Source organism: Mytilus californianus, unplaced genomic scaffold, assembly GCF_021869535.1.
Source record: "Mytilus californianus isolate M0D057914Y unplaced genomic scaffold, xbMytCali1.0.p SCAF_9, whole genome shotgun sequence".
NCBI lineage: Eukaryota > Metazoa > Mollusca > Bivalvia > Mytilida > Mytilidae > Mytilus > Mytilus californianus.
The window spans coordinates 43,893,854-43,914,626 of NW_026262745.1; the positions used below are offsets into that span (position 1 = coordinate 43,893,854).

The 20,773-nt window shown below is 32.1% G+C and overlaps 4 protein-coding genes across 5 annotated transcripts in view; 2 read left to right on the plus strand and 2 right to left on the minus strand.

Moving 5' to 3' along the window:
* LOC127714271 (uncharacterized) overlaps positions 1-772 on the minus strand; it is a 213,790-nt gene extending 213,018 nt beyond the window's left edge. The window contains exon 1 of the mRNA XM_052220332.1: positions 719-772. The gene's annotated coding sequence lies outside the window, so the exon portion shown is untranslated. The remainder of the gene's footprint in view (positions 1-718) is intronic.
* Positions 1-20,773, plus strand: part of LOC127714279 (tereporin-Ca1-like) — a 398,353-nt gene that overhangs the window by 362,256 nt on the left and 15,324 nt on the right. The window lies entirely within an intron of this gene.
* The window catches only part of LOC127714274 (tereporin-Ca1-like), a 470,404-nt gene that overhangs the window by 132,025 nt on the left and 317,606 nt on the right, over positions 1-20,773 (minus strand). The gene's annotated exons all lie outside the window — the stretch shown is intronic.
* On the plus strand, positions 2,880-14,215 carry LOC127714281 (tereporin-Ca1-like). The gene is made up of 4 exons (XM_052220346.1): positions 2,880-2,952; positions 8,451-8,562; positions 9,010-9,278; positions 12,110-14,215. Exons 1-4 carry the CDS (start codon positions 2,944-2,946, stop codon positions 12,419-12,421), a joined length of 702 nt encoding a protein of 233 aa, XP_052076306.1. The 5' UTR covers positions 2,880-2,943; the 3' UTR covers positions 12,422-14,215.

Below are 20,773 nucleotides of genomic sequence, written 5' to 3' on the forward strand. Positions count from 1 at the left end.
ACCATTAAAGATTTTGAAGTATTTTTTCCCTGCCAGATTTTTTCCACTGTCTGATTGTGAGAACTGAAAACATTTTCAACCGTAAGAGGATGAAAATAGATATTCCATCTGCCAAACAATTCTCCTCACCCTCTCCTTCCAAAGAAAATCAACAGGTCGTTTCCAACTGTATAATTTGCCGCATAACACGACGAACGAAAACCTTTTATAAACGGAAAAATGTAAATAAGTATAAATTTTCGTATGCATGTATTACCTTCGTTGTCAGATCATGATCATCGTACATATATATGGCACATTGACCTATTGCCGACTACGAATGCAGTACTGGTAGTAATGGGCGTTACGTAATTTAAAATAGAATAGAATAGAATCTTTTAATTCTCCAATTTAGTGCCCAAGGAGGCCATATAAAACACCGTGAAACAATGCATTTAAACATTTACAGAACAATAATAGATTCAATATAGACATATACATGTAATTAAAAAAATTACAACAACAAAAAAACAACAACATACTGTATTATATTAAAAATAATATCATGTTGACATTGACCCAAGTGCACCAGGCAAGTGTAATTTGAATATTCTGTCTGCAAAAAAATCAGGATCCCCCTCCCCAGATAATCTAATGGTCGTTCCCAAATGTAACATGACAAACGAAATCGTTGTATAAATTTGAAAAATGTAAATAAGAATAAATTTTCGTATATTACCTTCGTTGTCAGGTCATGATCATCGTACATATATATATGGCACACTCAGATGGCACATTGCCGAGTAAGAATGCAATACTGGTAGTTATGGGCGTTACGTAATATAAATATATTAATAATTATATAACCATATATATATATCAATCAAGTAATTATTTTCCTCAGTATTGTGCTTTTGTATTTGTTTATTGTTACGATATGGTGTCGCCCCTTGTGGGCCCATTATTTGGAAGAAGGTATATTTTATTAAATTATATTCTATTCTACAGTTATAATTTCCAGTTAATCTTACTTTCGCATTCATTTCAACTTTTACTTTCGATTTGAAATTTGCTATTCATATTGATATATTGTTGATTTTTCGAATCTGCAACAATGACATATAAGAACATATAAGCTATATGCATGATTCCTCGTCCTGAACATGCATGAAATATTTGCCACTGAACGCTAAGCAACCAACAATCATCAATCTGATAGATGAATCATTAGTGAGGAATTGAGTGTCTTTGTATTTAAAACACGACATCATTAATTCATCTTTTCTTTATCTGTTTTATCAGAGAGGCCAGATTCAGCTACTAAAAATGCAAACAAACAAAGCAAGTCTGAAAAGAAATGTCGCTGTTCAAGTACAAATCACAAGAACATCCTATCCTATCCTTTATTTAAAGGTATTTCTATTATGTCGTATGATATGCGTTTGCTTTACAGATTACAATGTGCAGGTGTTGTTATATATAAAGTGTATCATTTTGACCCTCTGAATTAAACAAATATAGCACACAAAAATTAAAGATGTTTTTTATCTTTAATTGTTAAAATAAATCAAGTGTGTATGTATTGTTAAATGGATTACTTTTGAAAGTGTGCATGTAATAAATAAAATGTATATCCTCTTCATATATTGTAAATATATTAGCCTGAAATTGAAATAGATTTCGTTTTAGTCCATTTTTCTAGAAGTTTGTCTTCTTTTTCACACTTTTTTTCATTATTTCAAATGTGGCACAACCCCTCAGTCATTGACATTTTGGTTGCAAAGTATAGAATATGGTATATAAAAAATACTTCAGCAAATATATTTGTGCATTAGAGGTGGCGCCATCGTTAATTTTTCAGAAAACTGTCAAAAATTTGGCCCAATTATGTAAAGCCTCAGTTAAAACTAAATGGATAACGTCACAAAGACATCTCTCATGACTAAATTTGTGAAAATCTTCTTGTACTGAAACATTTTAACATACGCTTTTTCTTCAAATTTTCACAACATTAAGATTCAACATACCACTTCCATAAAGATTAACAGAATATCTAAAAATCAATACACATCTAAATGTAAACAATGAAAATATAAAGTCAATTAAAATGGTCATTATTGTGTATGGATGCATCTTATCAAAAATTATCCAAAAAAAGTAGGAAAATGTCTTTTACAGAGTAGAGAAATCATAACTGACAATGGAACACAACTTGGATAAATCTTTAAAGGAAATTAGCATTTCTAAGATCTAACATGATTTTTTTACGATCAAGACATACATGTAGTTAATAACGCTATTAACAAAAGCTTTGTCATAGTGGTTAATGACCAGTGCCATTAAAGTTTGTATAGCACAAAATAACTGATCAGATTAACTTTTATGTTTTATAGTCGACTCAATACTACTGTGGCAAAAGGTGAAGTAGTGAAACAAGCTATTACAAAATAAAGACAAAATTTCTCATCGCTTTATACCATGAGAGCAATGTTATTTTATCGGGCATGATTACGAAACCAGCAGCCATTAAACTATATTAAATTAAAAAATGTAATAACAAAATTACTGAATTCCAAGGTGAATTAAAAAAGAAGGAAGTCTAAAAAAAACTGAAAAAAATAAACGCATGATTATATCAATCAACGGAACGATTGGTAAACAGCTCTCATATTCCTGATTAGGTACAGTAATTTTCCGATGAAAATGGTGGGTTCAGCCTGATTTTATAGCTGGCTTAACCTTACTGATATTTTTTCATAAATATTTGTTTAAGCGCAAAAGGCCCACCTTTTATATTTAGGTTAAAAGATAAAGTTTTCAGAATGTTATGAATTCTTCAAATACTTTAAGATATCATAGTACAAAGTTCATTTTTTATAAACAAACATGCGCAAAAATATGATAAGTTGTATGTGGAACATATGTTGTATCTTTATCTACAAACACTAAGGATAGTTCCGTCACATGGCACAGGTAAGGTGTTTTCATAGTTTTTGTTAAAAGTATTTATGTAATAGTTATACACCGAGGGATAGGTGTGTCTGGATAAGAAACCACGTCGGCTGGAGGCCGGAGGGGTTTCTTATCCAGACACACCGTATCCCGAGGTGTATAACTAACTTACACCCCATTCTAAACCCTATATTTGTTAACATTGATTATTAAATGAAAAAAAAAAAAACGATAGCATATTTATTGATAATATCAAACCATGATTTATAAGAATATTTTTTTATTACATGAAACCCCACTAGTAACCTTTCTTTGGCTATCTTTGTTCAAACTTTGACAAGTGAGTATATTTTACAAATGTCAAAGTTGTTTTGCATATTCCCGTTAAATCCATGTGCTAATATGGATCAGCAGGTCAAGGTTGACTGTTTCGTGTATTCTTATTACAAACAAAAAGTTACATCATGCTCCTGGTATACAGTTGTCAATATGGACGGGTATAAGACGGACGACATTCTGTGGCAAGCGTTGGATTTGGTAAAAGAGACTAAAGATAAAGGCAATATTATAACCCAAAGTACTTACCTGTATCAGTCTAATAAAGGTAATCATAACTGTATTTTATATCTTATGATTTTATCAAAAACAAAATCTCCCCCCCCCCCCCTCATCTCGAGAATAAACAAACCGATTCATATTCGAACATACTAAGGAATAGGTGTGTCTGCATTAGAAACCCGACTACCAGACACGCTCAACATACAATATTTAATATTGAGGAACTCCCCTTTTTGGGGGGGGCAATCAGGGGTTGATCCAGCCGGGGGTTCCCAACTCAAGAGAAAGGGGGGCCCAACCATTCAAATGCATTGATCTTTTAAATAAAAGTCGGGTCCAACCCGCGGAACCCCCAACCCCGGATCGGCCACTGGGTAACCTTTCTAGTACCTTCATAAAATATTATTGCTACCGGCACGGATGATCGTCACCATCAAACCTAAGTCAACATCACAGAAAATATAATTTGCTTCTTTTTCTTTTCCTCCTTTTCCATTCTTCTTGTTCTTTTTTTCTTTTTATTTATAGTTCGTATAATATTTAATGAATTTGTTAGCTTTACATGCATGCTCATAATGTTATTATTGTATATATACGTGTATTGTAATATGGAGAAGACTTCATAAGTATGATTTACTTGTGTCTCATCCATTTTGCTGATATTTAGCAAATAAAATATGTTTAAACTAACCGGGGGAGGGGGGTCCGGGAGCTAGAATCCCAATTCTTTTTTTAAAGATCAATGCTTTAGAATAGAGACCATATGACTGGGATAAAAAAAAATTACCTTCAAGCAAAAAAGTATTTGAAGGATTATTTTTGTATTCCATATAGATGCTTATTGGAATTTCCTAAAATGTGTTTTTTTTAACATCATGAAACAATTTGAAGTGAACACTATTAGTAATTTCTTATGTTCATAATCAATTTCTATGGTTACGAATAACAATGGACTTTGTTTGCGGGATGTAGAAGCAGGGGTTTCCAGAAACCCCGCTCGTCACACCCTGTGGTCAAAATCCATTGTTTTTCGTAACAATAGATCTATTCAATTCACACTTGTTTCAGAAATAGAAACTATGAAGTATAACAATAGAACTGGGGTGTAAAAACAGTTCGCATTAAAAATCGTGCTGATCAGTCTATAGATTTCTTTGTAGTGCATTATAAACTGTTGTTTGTCTATTTTTTTTATATTTGCCACTGTATTGACCTTTTTCTGCGACTTATGATTTTTGTATTTTCCCTTTGGTATCCTCCATCTCTATTTGTTGGCCGACTCTAACATGTCTAGAGCAAATTGTAATTCACTGTAGTATTTTTCTCTGCATGTTTTGCTACATATTCATACAAAGGGCGTTAGTTTTTTTTGAGTACAGAAGAACCAGTGCAACAATAGTGTTTTGGAAAAGTTTTAAGCGCTGGCATGGACTAAATCTTTAAAATTGTCATTAACAGATTAAGGCTAAAATGGGGCTTTAAACAGAAAATTAAGAGCCCTATACTACCGTAAAAAGTCCAGTTACGATCTTTTCGATTTATTTGCACTTGATGACTCAAAAAGTATAAATATTATAAGTATTGTCTTATCTAATGTTGTGTTCATCTGTTCGGTTCTGATCATGCTTTATCAAAATTGTTCTTTTTTATGAATGAACTGAGGGTAAAAAATATGAGCATATTTTTTTCACTAATTAAATACTTTATTGTATTTTTTATATATATTAAAGTTAAATAGTTATCAGATAATTTTATGATAACCTGTTAAAACTTTCGTCTTTTTCATATACAATCGAAAGAAGAAATCAAATTTTCTGTATATTCTATACGTGATATTAAACTTTTTTGCCTGAATTAAAGATTCATTTGTCAAACACCGTTCAACTAAATTTTCAACTATGAATGAACATGTAACGAAACGAATTGCAGAAATGAATGCAAATGGTAATTGTAAAACTGTATTACTTTTTGATAACTCTTGATAGACTGATTCATTATGGGTGACATTTAATGTGCAATTTTATTATTGAAAATGTGCAATTTGTGAAGGTGAGGATTTTAAAAACGGAAAACTCACAGTAATGTTAATACTCTCAAACGATTGGTCAACTTCTAGGGATCTCTGCATGGGTTTAGAATTGGGTTAAATAGAAAATACACTCGGTTGTTGCCTTTCTATTGGCACTCAGTACCAACGACGTTTGAATTAGAAATGGAAGTGTTGCTGTCTCATTGACTTAAACTACAAATTTCCTTTTAATTTATTTATAATTATCACATCCTATTTCCGGTTATCGGAACTACAAATGCAATAGGTTCACAGATCAAAATCACATGTACACGATTGCAAAATCCATTGCTACAGTATTGAAAAGACAATTGACTCAGCAGTAATTGATTGTTGATAGAGTGTTGGTTGCTAAACGTCCAGTGGCAAATATTTCATAAATGATCAAATCAAATAAATAATAGATACAATAGGTAGGTCCTGTAACAGAGGACTTCCGGGAGGAAGGTCGGGGAAATTTAAACTGCCACTGGAAAATAAGGGTAAATTTGATAGGAACAGATATTTTGCCTTGCAACCGGCCACCTACGGACCCCTCAAAGAGTTGTTACAAGGGTTTTTAACGTGCAGAGCGTGGCAGCACTCTCTCTACACAAGGCATCGGATTTAACGTTCCCATTCTGACAGGACATGTCTTCGTACTTATTTCTATTCCCTAGTCACCCTTGGGAGTCAGAAGAAACAAATTTGCCGTACACGATTGCTAGATCAATTGCTACAGTATTGAAAGGCCAATTGGTACAGCAGAAACAAATTTGCTATACACGATTGCTAGACCCATTGCTACAATATTGAAAAGGCAATTGGTACAGTAGACACAAATTTGTTGTACACGATAGCAAAAAATAATTGTTACAACGGCAATCTTAAACACAGATTCTTTTGTATCTGTCGTAGTGATAGCGTGTGTGTTCATGATTACAGGAAAGTCAAACTGTTAAGTTGAATGAGTTTAAATTTCACGTAATTGTTAAAATGCTTGACGGAGTCACATGAAATCAAAATCAACAAAAAACTGACCTGTCAACCGTTTGGGAACAACAACATATCATTCTATCTAAATCACTGTCCTGAACGAGCTCGGTGAAGATTCTTTAAGTACCAGTTTCTGGAATATTGATTGGCAAAAAAAATAATTTGATAATATATTTATACCCAGTTGCTCCTTTTCCGTTATCAAAATGTTTAAAGTATAGTACAATCATGGTCATACACCAATCTAACCCAAGCATGACTTGGGTGTAGGAATTGTAAATTTTGTCGTCTTCCGACCAGCAGTAAAATTCTTGCCAAATTCGGGCGTTTGTTTGACTGTGTATGATGTATTAATTCGCAGATAGGTCCGATCAGAATTACAACGTTCAATCCAATGCCTCGTATAGAGAGGGTGTCACTTTTTTTAGATATAGGAAGATGTGGTATAAGTGCCAATGAGACAACTCTCCATCCAAGTAACAATTTATAAAAGTAAACCATTATAGGTCAAGGTACGGCCTTCAACACGGAGCATTGCCTCACACCGAACAGCAAGCTATAAAGGGCCCCAAATATTACTAGTGTAAAACCGTTCAAACGGGAAAACCAACGGTCTAATCTATATAAAAACGAGAAACGAGAAACACGTATGAACTACATAAACAGACGACAACTACTGTACATCAGATTATGCACGTTTAAGAACCCTTGCAGCAACTGTTTGATGGATTCTCAATTTGACCTGTTGCACAGACATATTTCTTCACCGATCCAACATACCAATGTTTTTCAAATGCAGTCCAAATTTTCCGCCTTGTAACGGACTTACCTTTTATATAAATTGTTAATAGTTTCTCGTCCTGAGTATGCATAAATAATTGCCTCTTGAATATAAGCAATCAATTTATAATCATTGTATTGCAAATAATATCTTGTGTTATCCGAACAAAGGTGATTAAAAAATTATCTATCTTGTACTATCTTACGCATATTCGAAATAGTCGAACATAGTCATAAATATGATAAAGAAATGAATATATGTCACATGATAAAATATGGTCGATTATTTTAGATCCGCCGTCACATTCTAATGATAACATTAAATGTATTTTTCCTAAGAATCTGTATCTGTTGTAACTTTGATTTGCAGACAATAAACGAAAGGCGTACCCGAATTATATTTTATTTTCAAATAGAATACAACATTTTTGACTACAAGTGCTTCTTATAACAAAGTGAAAGGAGTGCATAGGAAAATACATTATTAGGTTGATGTAACTTGTTATTTCAGGGTTAAATATCAGAATTGAAAGGTTGAAAAATAGTTGGTCGTACACATAATTTAATATAAAAATGAGAAGATGTTGTATGATTGCCTATGAGACAACTCTCCACAAGAGACCAAATGACACAGATATTAACAACTATAGGTCACCGTACGGCCTTCAACAATGAGTAAAACCCATCACGCATAGTAAGCAATTAAAGGCCCCGAAATGAAAAATGTAAAACAATTCACCGAGAAAACTAACGGCCTAATTAATGTAAAAAATAATGAACGAAAAACAAATATGATATACAGCATAAAACAACAACCACTGAATTATAGGCTCCTGACTTGGGACAGGCACATACAGAATGTGGCGGAGTTAAACTAGTCTGAAGGCGAGACAACCCTCCCCTAACCTGCGAAATAAAGCAGAAATACATCTAACAGAACACAGAGTGGACGTGGCAGGGAACTTCTATATCCCCACAACAAAAAGACACTAAGTACAGATCAGAGAGTACTTGCAGTTACTGACAGCCAGTTCAAAGCCAATACCAACTAATAAAATAAAATCATGCATCTAAGACTAAAAGCATGATGCGCTTTGGATGATAAATTTGGTAATCAATAAATATACAAAATTTGTAGGTTGTCAATGGTGGAAAAGCATCTATGAGTTCTTATAGTCGTCAGAATAGATTCAATAATCAAGACAGTATGGCAGACATTAAAAGCAGTAATTGTGATGAAACAAATATGGGTAAATATACATATCTCTCCCTTTCTGTCTCCCGTATTTGCAAAAACTGGTGACAAAAGTAAGTATCCTCTTAATAAAAACTTTATAAAAGTATATTAAGCATATTGAGGTCAATATACGTTCCTCTGTTCACAAAAAAAACCAAAAAAAAAACAGGATAGGACACTTTAAAAGACAGGTTTTTTTTTGTTTTTTTTTTTGTGGGGGGGGGGGGGGGGGTATAAATGTTTATTTGTGTAAAATAGTTTTGTAGCTAATGTGTCTTCACAAGAGAAGGTTGCAATCTTGTATACCAACTGGCTGATCTTTGCCTTGATATGAAAATCAATGAACTTTCAGTGAGCAATCACAAACTCTACACGCCCCATATAATTAAAGTTTTTAAACGTTTTGTATAAAATGATTTGTTCAAAATTCACAAGCATTGTTTCTTTCACTCCCATACAGGAAACAACTCTAATGAACACACAAGTAAGGGTCGAGTCACGTGGAATTCACACAAGATGAAGTCCATGAGCGATTCAACACGACTCGGCAGTTCTTTGCATGGAAAAAACTTGTCTACATTAATGACAAATAAAAATTATGGTATTGTTGTTGGTATTGAAATCACAAACTGGACAAAGTATCATCTGACCGAACCAAAAACGAAGACATATTCAGGATACATATCAACGCCAGCGGGTTCAGTAAGACCTGGACATAAAGAGGCAATGGTAAATATTGATCATGTACTTTTTCGCTGATCTATTATCGTAATTGCAATTTCAAGTACAAAACTATTATCTGCCATATCACAAATGATGTTATGATAAGTCAGGCCATGCATGCTTCTCATTGTTTTACGTCAGAAAAATATTCAAAAACTCAAGCCCCAGTCTTACATTCAGGACTTTTGCTGCCGTCCCTGATAGGACCATTCCCGATTAAAAAAATAAAAGTCTGACCATGATCCTAAGTTTCGTGGCTTGTTTTGTTAAGATTTATAAAACCTTTATTCAGTCACGACAAATATCAGAAATTGTTCATAAAGCGTCCCGATTCAACCGTTTGCAGCCGAATTCTCCCCGATTTTGCAGTTTTATATCCGATTGTGATTCAATTTGTATCTTTCACGAGGTACAGTCGGCACAAGATCATATGATTCCTGGCATGAAATAAGTAAACACATTTATCTAATTACGACAACAATCACATATTGTTCAGAAAGCGTCACGATTATCCTGTTTTCAATCCGATTCTGGTCCGATTGTATCTAGATCTTTCACATAGTAAAACAAAAACCGCCGGGTCTTTCAAAAGTGTTCCGACTTAGATCAGACAGCGACCAGATATTCCTAAACCAACGATTTGCATTTGGCAAGATCTGGACACTATCTGGGCTCGATCAGCAAGAAATAGTATATAGTTATGTATCTTTTTAAAAGAAATAAAATAATGGACTTTAATAAAAAAATATTTTTAAAACGGAATATCACCAAAAAGTCACATTGTTTATAATATATAACTGTTAACGCATTTTTGCCGTTCTATCGGCTCTTCTGATATTAAACCAACGTTGTTATAGATTTGGTGATTGTCTTCCGCTACCCATTTTATTTAAGGGGTTGGCACGCATGGTAACCAATTTTCTGAAAATTTAGCCTAGTCACATAATTTGACATATCTGTAGATCTTTCACTATTGATGATTTCTACTCTTATAGTTTCTCTTTATCTACTTACTTTCTGCCAAATTCATACAAACGGGGAAATATCATGATTCAAGGGCAATCACTTCTATAAGGAGATGATTGGGGTTTCTATCATCTGACATGTATGAACAGTTTATAGCCCAAAAACAATACTTTGTAATAAGAGTTTTGGTCAAAACGGCTAGTTACGTACTTACATGTAAATTTTGACACTCTGAACAATTCTGCCATGTCAGATTTTTTAAAAATATAATGGTTTTCAAGATAAAAAAAACAATACTTTAACTTTTCTCCTATGTTCTAATCTTTGCCTTATTTGTCATATTGGCGGACAGACAGTATCATCAGATCATTTTATCAATTATATGTCCCAGGGAATGTATGCAATATCGTAGATTAGGTTTGCGGGCGACAAGGCCAAAAGTGATAATAACCAATCAAATATAATTTAACAAACTTAACAGACTTGCCTTTCGTCTTCAAACTCAACATGGCACTCCAATCAATACAGTTTGAAGGCAAACCTTATAAGGAATTTAAAGACGAATAAAAACTAAGAGTATCCCATCGGTATGCCAAATCTGGATCAAGCCAAATATGCCTAGGGGCAACAACCTAAGTATTTGGAAGATTTCTAAGTATTAACTACACTAAATAAACAAAAACACATACATCAATGACTACTGAACTGGTGATAAACCGGCTTACAACAAGCAAAAATGAAAATTCCACCAAAACACCCCTTCCCTTCCACTTTCTCCTCCCCCAGAAATATAGTGTTTTCTTTTTTAGAAATTCTGTCTCATTACCTTAAATATTTTATTTTCATTTTTGTAGAATCGAGGGTGCTTCCTCAAAAAACCTATGAAAGGTTCCTAACAAATCATTCTTTTGTTTAAAAAAATCTTGAAACTTAATTACTTAGTAGACAGATCATTCACTCCTGCTGGATTACATCTGTGTACAATCAAGTCAGTGAATATGAAGTTTGTTACCAAATCCCAGGCGATCCACGGCACAAATGTTCTAATATATGTAACAGTTATGAGATAGCTTGAAGATATCTTTCAGATTTTAATTGACGCAGAGTTAAGCATATACAAATGTACATTAAGTAGAACTGGAAATGCTTCCTAATAATCCACACGAATCCATAAAATTTATCATGGTTTTTGATGAAAAACAATTATGTTTGGGATATTTTAATCATAGAAAAGGGTGAAACTATCACAACTGATTTTTACCTTTAAGAAACCGATACTCATTAATATGCCACCCAACATATACTTAAAGAAACATTCTGTTAAATCTTGCAAGACGTAAATACATTATTGTAAGCAATACATCACTACTGGGAATAAGGCGAAAACAATTGAAGGAACACCTTAAAAAACAAGATTACCCTCAAAACCCCATCGATGCGGCAATTGCTAGATTAAAAGCTGTTCCCATGCCTGTCGGTTATACTAACTGTGTAACATTTTTTCTGTGTTAGTCTGTTTTTAATTTTAGATATGTAGATCTACAAATATTCATGATTTAAATTTTGTTCAGTTTGCAAAAATTATCAGTTCATCTGGTTAATTAGTTATGCAGCTTGCCTTTTTGCGATTTGACATGTACACATAGAACCAAGTGCTGATGTAAGTTTTAAAATCTTAAGTAACTTTTTTCTAAAAAATATATTCTTTAGTAACCGATAAATGAAATGTGTAATTTATAATTTCTCGTCCAGTTTCATTTTTTTTTTATGAAAAAATATGGTTATCGATAAATGCTGTCGTGTAAAATCCACAAAACTTTCAATTAAGATACATTGATCTTATTTATATTAATATTTTATTTCATTTTTAGATAGTACATAAGCACGGTTATACCATGACAGGATCAAGTGGAATTGTCTCTTGGCTTATAAAAAGCAAACAAAGGCGCATTGCGATTGTGTGGAAATCACCATATTTTAGAAGCAACAGTTTGGGTATTTGTGTAACGACAGTTGGTAATGAAACGCAAGACGATTCCTGGTTCACTGTTATAAGTAACAAGCAACAGGATGAAAAACTGAAATATAAATTTTCTACGTTTAGCGATACGAGTGATGAAATAATGATTGAAGATAACGATTTTCAGTTATTTGGTTCCATGGGAACCAGCAGTAAACCATAAATTAAGATAACACTGCGTCCGACAATGACAAATGACTTATCTATTACAAAACCACAATAGTTGATGATTAAATTTTTGGTATTTGTGTGTTCAGTTGTGTAGGAGTAGACTGAAAAGTGATATCTTAAAACAAACTTCTGAAAGTGACAAAAAAACAACATTATGTAATCTACACGACTAAGTGTAGAAAAAAGATATTGAACTCTTTCATTTTTATTTTATTAGTTTTCGCAAAATAGTCACTGTGGGTCGTTCGAGGGTGTCCTAACAGGATTCCATACCAATCATACACATAATAAGAGTTAGATCAGTTTCCCCACATTTTTTTTTCTTACATGGAAAAGTATATGTCTAAATTAGAAATACAAGTAAATCTTTCAGGTGTTTTTAAGACTTTCGTCATGGTGTTTTCAATATTCGAAATTTCTCAAATTTCATCAGCTTTCTAATATTGTCCTGTCATTGAATGAAATAACCGAAAATATCCATACCTGTTATACACATTGTCAAACTTTAGTCAATGTTTACATCCTTTTCTGATGACAAAATGTCATACATTTGTGATTAAGACTCATAACTGAAATTATTCTGTGCGATTTTGAAAAGGTTTTGAGTATTCATACACATCTAGAATAAAGAGTTTAAATTCCCTCACATCACCAAATCTTTCATGCGGTCGATACAACCATGTTTAACCTCATTAAAAGTCTAAAATTGTATAATATGACAGGCATGATATGTGCACAAATATAATTTTAGTATCTACAAATTACAAAGTTTAAATGGAAAATGTCGATGTTACTGTGATTCCCAAACGTATGGTAATTTGTAAGTAGCTTCACAGCCTCAAAACAATTATAATATTTTCGATGAGTGACCATCCATTTAACGCTTTGTCTGAATACTAATTTTGAGGACTTTTTGTATAGCGTAATCTTTTTTAAATAATATAGGAAAATAGGGCTCACAAAATATAAATGTCAACAGAAGTATTAAGATAGCTCCGTTTTAATTTTTCTTTTTGCAAATATTACTCATTAGGCCACACCAAATTAATTTTTAGTTCTTCGGACTCTTTCCTTGAAAAAGGGTAGCGAGCGAGCGAAATTTGTTTATTTAGTTTTTTTTTCGAAGTTTGATTTTTGGCAGGCAAAGATTGTTTTACTAGCGAGCGATATAATTTTTGAAATATTAAAAAAATAAATTTAAATCTATGAAAAGCATTTTATGCAAGCGAGCGATCAAAAATTTACACAGAGTTGGTGCTTCATGTTTTTATATATCTCATATCCTAGTTCTTAATATATTACCCTACTTTGCTTCTCAATTTGTTCATTTTGTTGAATGTTTTCACATTTCCAGTACAAAAATGGTTAACTAGTAGCAAAACCTACAACTTCGTGTAGTCGGCTCAAATAAAGATCCTGCTGAACATGAAATAGTACAACAGCTTTGAACAGGTAGAAATCCATGTTTGATGTTAATTATAATTGATGCATTATAAAAATAAGTAGATGTGGTATGATTGCCAATGAGACAACTATCCACCAAAGTTCAAAGGAAAGGTATATTCAATTATAGGCAACCGTACAGCCTTCAACATGTTCAACAATGAAAAAACCCACACCGTATAGTCGGCTATAAAAGGCCCTGACATGAAAAATATGAAACAATTCAATTGAGTAAACTAACGGCCTAATTTATAACAAAAAAATTTACGAAAAACAAATTTGACAGACATGAACCAACTACAACCAGTGAACTACAGGCTCCTGACTTGGGACAGGCACATAAAGGATGGTATGTTGTTTCAAATAAATGTATAAATGCAAAGCATATATGCCTGTATAAAGCTTTTATATACAACTATACATATTTGTGTATACAACAAGCTGAAAATTTATAAATGACTGTCCTCCAAAAACCACACCAATTGGAATGCGGGACAACTTGGCTCGAGTCAAATCGGACCGACTAATAAGTCAGCTCGGAACGTCTATAATTACAACTCATACATAGCATTAAAAGAAGATTTAATATATTTAAATGATTATAAAAGAGAGGTGAAAGATCCCAAAGGGACATTCAAACTCATAAGTTTTTAAACTCATAAATCATTAAATGATATATTTTACAAGACAGTATCATTTACATGTTGCTGAATTTCAAAAACATAATAAAAAAATTCAAATTTGTTTAATGTGAATTCAAATTTCTAATTATCTTTATCAATCTATTATAAAACTTTATTGAAGCAAAAAAGTCTATGTTGATTTTTTTTTTTATTTGTTGAATTCTTTTTTTATTATTTTAAAGTCAAATCGGACCGTCTATATTATGTAAATGACATACTTGTTATATAAAAAATCGTCAAATTATTATTACCGTATTATGTAAATGACATATTTGTTACTTAACAAATATAGGGAGCTTCATTCAATCTTCAACAATAGACAGATGCATGTCAATATAAATTGTCCAGAGTCTATAAGTTGTGATCTTGAAATGTCTATATAGAAGTATCTTCATAGACAGTCCAAGTTGTCTGCTTCGTCATTTGTATAGTCAAAATGGGCATCAAAACTCTCCCTCTATTATTTGCATTATAGACAGTATGACTTTTCTTCAGACACAGTCTTTTACATTACATCATTTATATGCTAATTTTATAATTAATTTGAGTTGGCATTATAAACGACCCGCGTTGACTTATATACGGTCCGAATTGTCTTCATAGACGTTCCGAGTTTTCTTTTTTGTAGATGGTCCGAGTTGTCTCCGGGGCGAGTGGTCTCGCTCCAACCAATTGATACTCCTTTATATTCAAATGCATCACACCAGATGCCATATACTAATTAAACAAAAGGAAAATACATTCTACTTAGTCATTGCTTTGTAAGTATTTAATAGAAATCAAATTTTTGTATATATAGGAATATTGCTCTGTGTTGAAGGCAATACCGTGAACTTTACTGGTTGCAAACCTCAACAAATTAGGTCTCTGGTGGAAGTTTGTCTCGTTGATAATCATACAAATTCTCATTTTTAGAAGATTTTGTAAATTGTAAAGTTAGATTGAAGTGTTATATTCAATTACCACAAAAATCTTTCTTGTCAATTCCATGCTTGATAACTTTGTAATAATACTAGCAAATATCAATAAAAGATTCAAGGAAAAAACCTTTAATCTTTATTCTGAAAAGTAAAACAAAAATAGTTTCATTGCGGTTCCATTTCAACGCATGTACCATCATCTTTGGGATTCTCTTTTATTCTTATGCATGTTATATTGTTATAACTTGAATCTTTCAATTCGGTGGCGTCGGTGCTTTGTGGTCTTGCAATGTTGCACGGAGCACTTCAAACAAAATCGGTATAAGAATTGTCCATATCACATTACACTGCTGTGTTTGGCAGTAAGGTCTTTGCCTGCGTTACCACTGTAACTACAAAAACTCAACTTTGACATGTCTCACGTTTAGAATATATTTCATATTAATATGTATATTTGGCCATAAACGTATTGTAAACATGTTGTGAATGATAGATCTAGATCATTTTAGATGTCAATTTCCGTGTCTGTATGGCAGTACTTAAACGCACAACTGATTAAAATGTATGTTATATAAATTTAGAGACGGACGCGCGCGGCTCAGTACTAAACGTAGGTTTTAAAAAAAAAGTACTTTTTTCTCGTCGACCTTTCACAACACGCGGGGATTCCGACGAACGAGGTATTAATTTGGCATTGCCTTATATACGTATTTTTTACTCTTTATCTAAAGTTTCATGGGCTAACAAAAAGGTAATTTCAATTTAATGTGACTATTACTACAATTCCCAAAAGAAAGAAGTCGACGAGATCATTGTTTTTTAAATCAAGATACAAATTGAATATTCAATAAACATTGCAAAATATAGTCATGTCAAGGACATAATTGTATCTCACATGATATTTAGATAAAGCGGGAATATTTTCCGTTGTTGGTCACTTCTAGCCAAACATACGACTGGACAACAGTGAAATAAAGTTCAATAAAATTGAGAATGGAATGGGGAATGTGTCAAAGAGACAACAACCCGACCAAAGAGCAGAAAACAGCCCAAGGCCACAATGGGTCTTCAACACAGTGAGAAAATCCTATTTATAATTACATGTTAGTATGTAAGTACATGCATCATTTTACATACTATTGATTTGTAAATCGAAGGTATTTTTTTTCATGAATACTAACTTAATATGCATTCGTACATACTGTCCAAAATTTATGATAACTCTTGAGACGGCCTTTCGAACACTTTGTTTTGGACACAAATTTCCGACATTTTCCAGTATACCTAAAATATAGTCCTTTGACTGCATTTTAAATACAGTTTAACCGAGTTAACTCGTTTTGCCTGATTTTTTCCTGGCCAACGAGGTGGTTGATGACAGATAAAATTATCGATTGAACTCAGATGATTATACACTAATTATTAAATTCGTTTATACATCAATTAAATGTTGTATTGATAATTACAAATGCTGTGTCCACTAGTCTTGTTTGGCTATCAGCTATTTGTATAGATTGTAGTATTTTATTGATAAGCCTTATAATAGTTTAATAGAAGTCATATACAGGAGTGTGCTCCTTACGCAGAAACTGCTCCCACAGAGTTATGAGGAGGAAAGATTAAAACTGACACTCCGAAAATTTTATGGACACCATCACAAATTGGTTGATCTATACGATGTGTCTGTGTCTAAACTAACTAACGACATTTTTACCACGTCTTAGATTGTTGTTTACCATCTACGTCGTCTGGTCTGCTAAGTACCGAACTTGGCCTTTTCCCGAGTATGACTGTTTTGCCGAGTTTGAGTTCGCATTCAATCAATCAAATCAAGTTTATTGTACAAAAACAGGCCTCCAGCCCACGGTACATTTATAAATTCACAATTTATAATGCCAACTACAGTTTAAAAATAACATATATTAAACAATGCAACACAAACATATTATACAAATACATGATATATATATATTTCTCTAATTCTTTGACAATTTATACCTTTCTGCACTCATTGTATAAAAAAATTTAATCAACGTGTGGTTGCCGGTGATCTCAGAAGATGATTGGATGAATTTAAGGGTCATAGCCTTTATCAGCTCAAAATATGCTTACAGGTGTTAATGAAATTGACAACTTTGTGAAATGTGGAAGGCACTCGGAGGGGGTTTTGGTTTAACAAAAAATGAAAATGTATTTTTTAATCATTAGAGAAACAGATTCTTACATAGTTACTCGTGAATTATCGGATTTATCCAATCTCGATAGTTAAATTATAAATTTTAAAGTCCTCGCCAAGGCTCAGACTTTAAAATTGATAATTTAACTATCTCGATTGGATAAATCCGATAATCCACTGGTATCAATGTAAGAATCTATATATAATTTATCTTATAAATTGCAAAATGTTTTAATGATCTTTAATAGACCAGTATTTGTAATAAATTAATTTATTTACCAAGTATATTCATTTTCATAAAGTCACAGTGACAAAACGTCCTCTCTACAGCATTTAGTTTTTTTTTCAAAAATATAGCAAGATTTTTCAAAGTATTTAAATTTTTAGTTTTAATAAGACTTATTAACGTGTCTTTGTTACAATTACTTTAACACCATAGTGGTAAAAAATTGCTCCTTATATCAGCCAAAATTGGACAAACTAGTACAATATGGAGAACATCTTCTATTTCATTTGTTTTACAAATTTTACACAAACTATTTTCCCTTGGTATATTTTCATGTCTATATTGTTCTATAGCAAGCTTATGGTTTGAACATGAAATTGAAAAAAATTCATATCTAAGATTATATGACAGTTTCTGTATATTTTCATTTATACAAATATAATCTTTAACTTTGCACATTTTGATGAGTTACCAATGTAATCTGACCAAGTTTGTAAATTTACATCTTTAAGTCTCTGTTTGAATAAATTCATAAACAGTTTTGTATCTCACACACCTTGATTTTCCCATACAACACAAAATCCATTTGAAAATAATAGTCTTAGCCCTTTAGAACACCAATTTATACGTCCATGTTCATTCATTTTAAATATCATACGGTAGCATAATTTTGGTAGTCTGCTATCATCCATGCATTGTAAATGAAGAAAATATTTTATAGGTTTACACACATAATTTACATATAGTTCATGACGGCTATATTCACCTCTTGCTATATGATTTGTAGTCTTTTGACCCATTCCTAGTAACCGTTTACAACATTTGTTTTGAACAGTTTCAATGTCTTTCACTTTATCTGTACCCCATAATTCTGTACCATAATAAAATAATGGAGCAACCATAGAGTCAAATAATTTAAATCCAAGATTTATATCTCTAGTTCCAAGTTTACACATACAATGTTTTATCATGTTCAGAACTTTTTTACACTGTATTCGTAATGTTTTGCAACAGCAAGTCCATTTCAATCTATTGGAAAAATATGTTCTTAAATACTAATAACTGACAACGTTCAAAAGTTCATTTTTGAAGTACCACTTCTCGTTTTTAGACAATTGACCTCCATTTTTAAATACAACAATATTTGATTTGTCCATGTTTATAGTCATATTCCACTTTTCACAATACTTTTCTAAACTGTTTAATCGTCTCCTCTGTAGATCAATTGGTGTATCAGCTATAAGCACAAGATCGTTTGCGAAGTGTAGTATCATAACGTTATGAAAATTCTCATGTATAAAGATGCCATTTCCACCACTATGCTCAGTTGCAAGTTCATTTATATACATTGCAAACAACCAAGGACTTAAAGAACAACCTTGTCTCACTCCAGAATTACATGTAAAAGTTTTACTTTTGCTTTGACATTGCCATAAATCTTTTGTAATAGCTTTATCATTCTACCATGTAAATTTTTACTTAACAATATATAAACAAGTTTTTAACGATTGATGCCATCAAAGGCTTTGCTAAAATCAATGAATGCACAATACAGAACACCCTTTTTCTTTGATAAATATTTCATAATAATACTACACAGAATGAAAATATTATCTATTGTGGAATTACCACTGCGAAAACCTGCTTGTTTTTCTATTATATGCTCATTCAAATCTGACCATAATTTTAATCTGTTACAAATAATACCCATACAAATTTTACTTATAACACATGAAAGTGATATACCACGATAGTTACCACATTCATTTCTATCACCTTTGTTAAACAATGTTATAATAATACATGTAGCAGTAGACCAACATTCTGGAAAATCACCAGTTTGAAATATTTTATTAAATAATTTTAATAATGCTGGCAGTAATGTTGAAGATAAACATTTATAAAATTCCCCTGATAAACCATCTTCACCTGGTGATTTATTATTTTTATGCTTTTTTATTTCACTTAAAATTTCTTCACAAGTAATTTCACTGTCTAAATATGAAAAAATTCTTCAATACATAAATCACATTCAGTATTATGAGTCTGTACAAAATTGTCTACAAATTCAGAAAAATTTACATCTTTATCTTATACATCAGGGTTCAAAAGATTAGAAAAATAAGTTATCCATTCTTCACTAGAAATATTTGACCTAGGTATATTACATTTACTTATAACTGATTTTATCAATTTCCAAAATTTACAAGAATCACCAGTTTAAGCAACATTACATAATTCAGTTTTCTTATTATCTTTGTGTTGTTTTTGTTTAGTATCACACAACTTGTGAAAGTTTTGTTTTGTTTTAACATATTCTTGTAGTATGTCAGTATCACTAGTTGCTCGAAAATCATTTAATAGTTTACACTTTTTTCTTTTCATAGACACACATTCTGAATCAAGCCATTCCTGTTGTTTAATAGCACGTACACTGTGTCTATTATAAAATAATAAACCCGCTTCTGTACAAATATTTTGCAAGTGAGAGATTAATGCATTAGCAGCATCATTTGTATTGCTGTCCATTAATTCTAAAATATCATTTAAACAAGCTAAGGAAGTTGGATTGTCTAGTAGATCTTTGCACAATTGAGTTTTGTTACTGTTCCATTTGAATCGTATCTGTTTCTCATTACAATATTCGTCACCATTTTCAACAGGTCCTGTAACTGGAATATTTAAGCAACATGAAATTGGTAAATGTTTTGACAAATCAACAGGAAGTACAGTAAAATGTGATATCCATCTGAATATGTTATAGCTAGAAATGATATAGTCAATAACACTAGCACCACTTGAACACATATAAGTAAATTCTCCATCTCTATCACTTTGTTTGCGCCCATTTAATACATATAAATCCTTTGAACAAGACAGCTGTATCAATGATCGG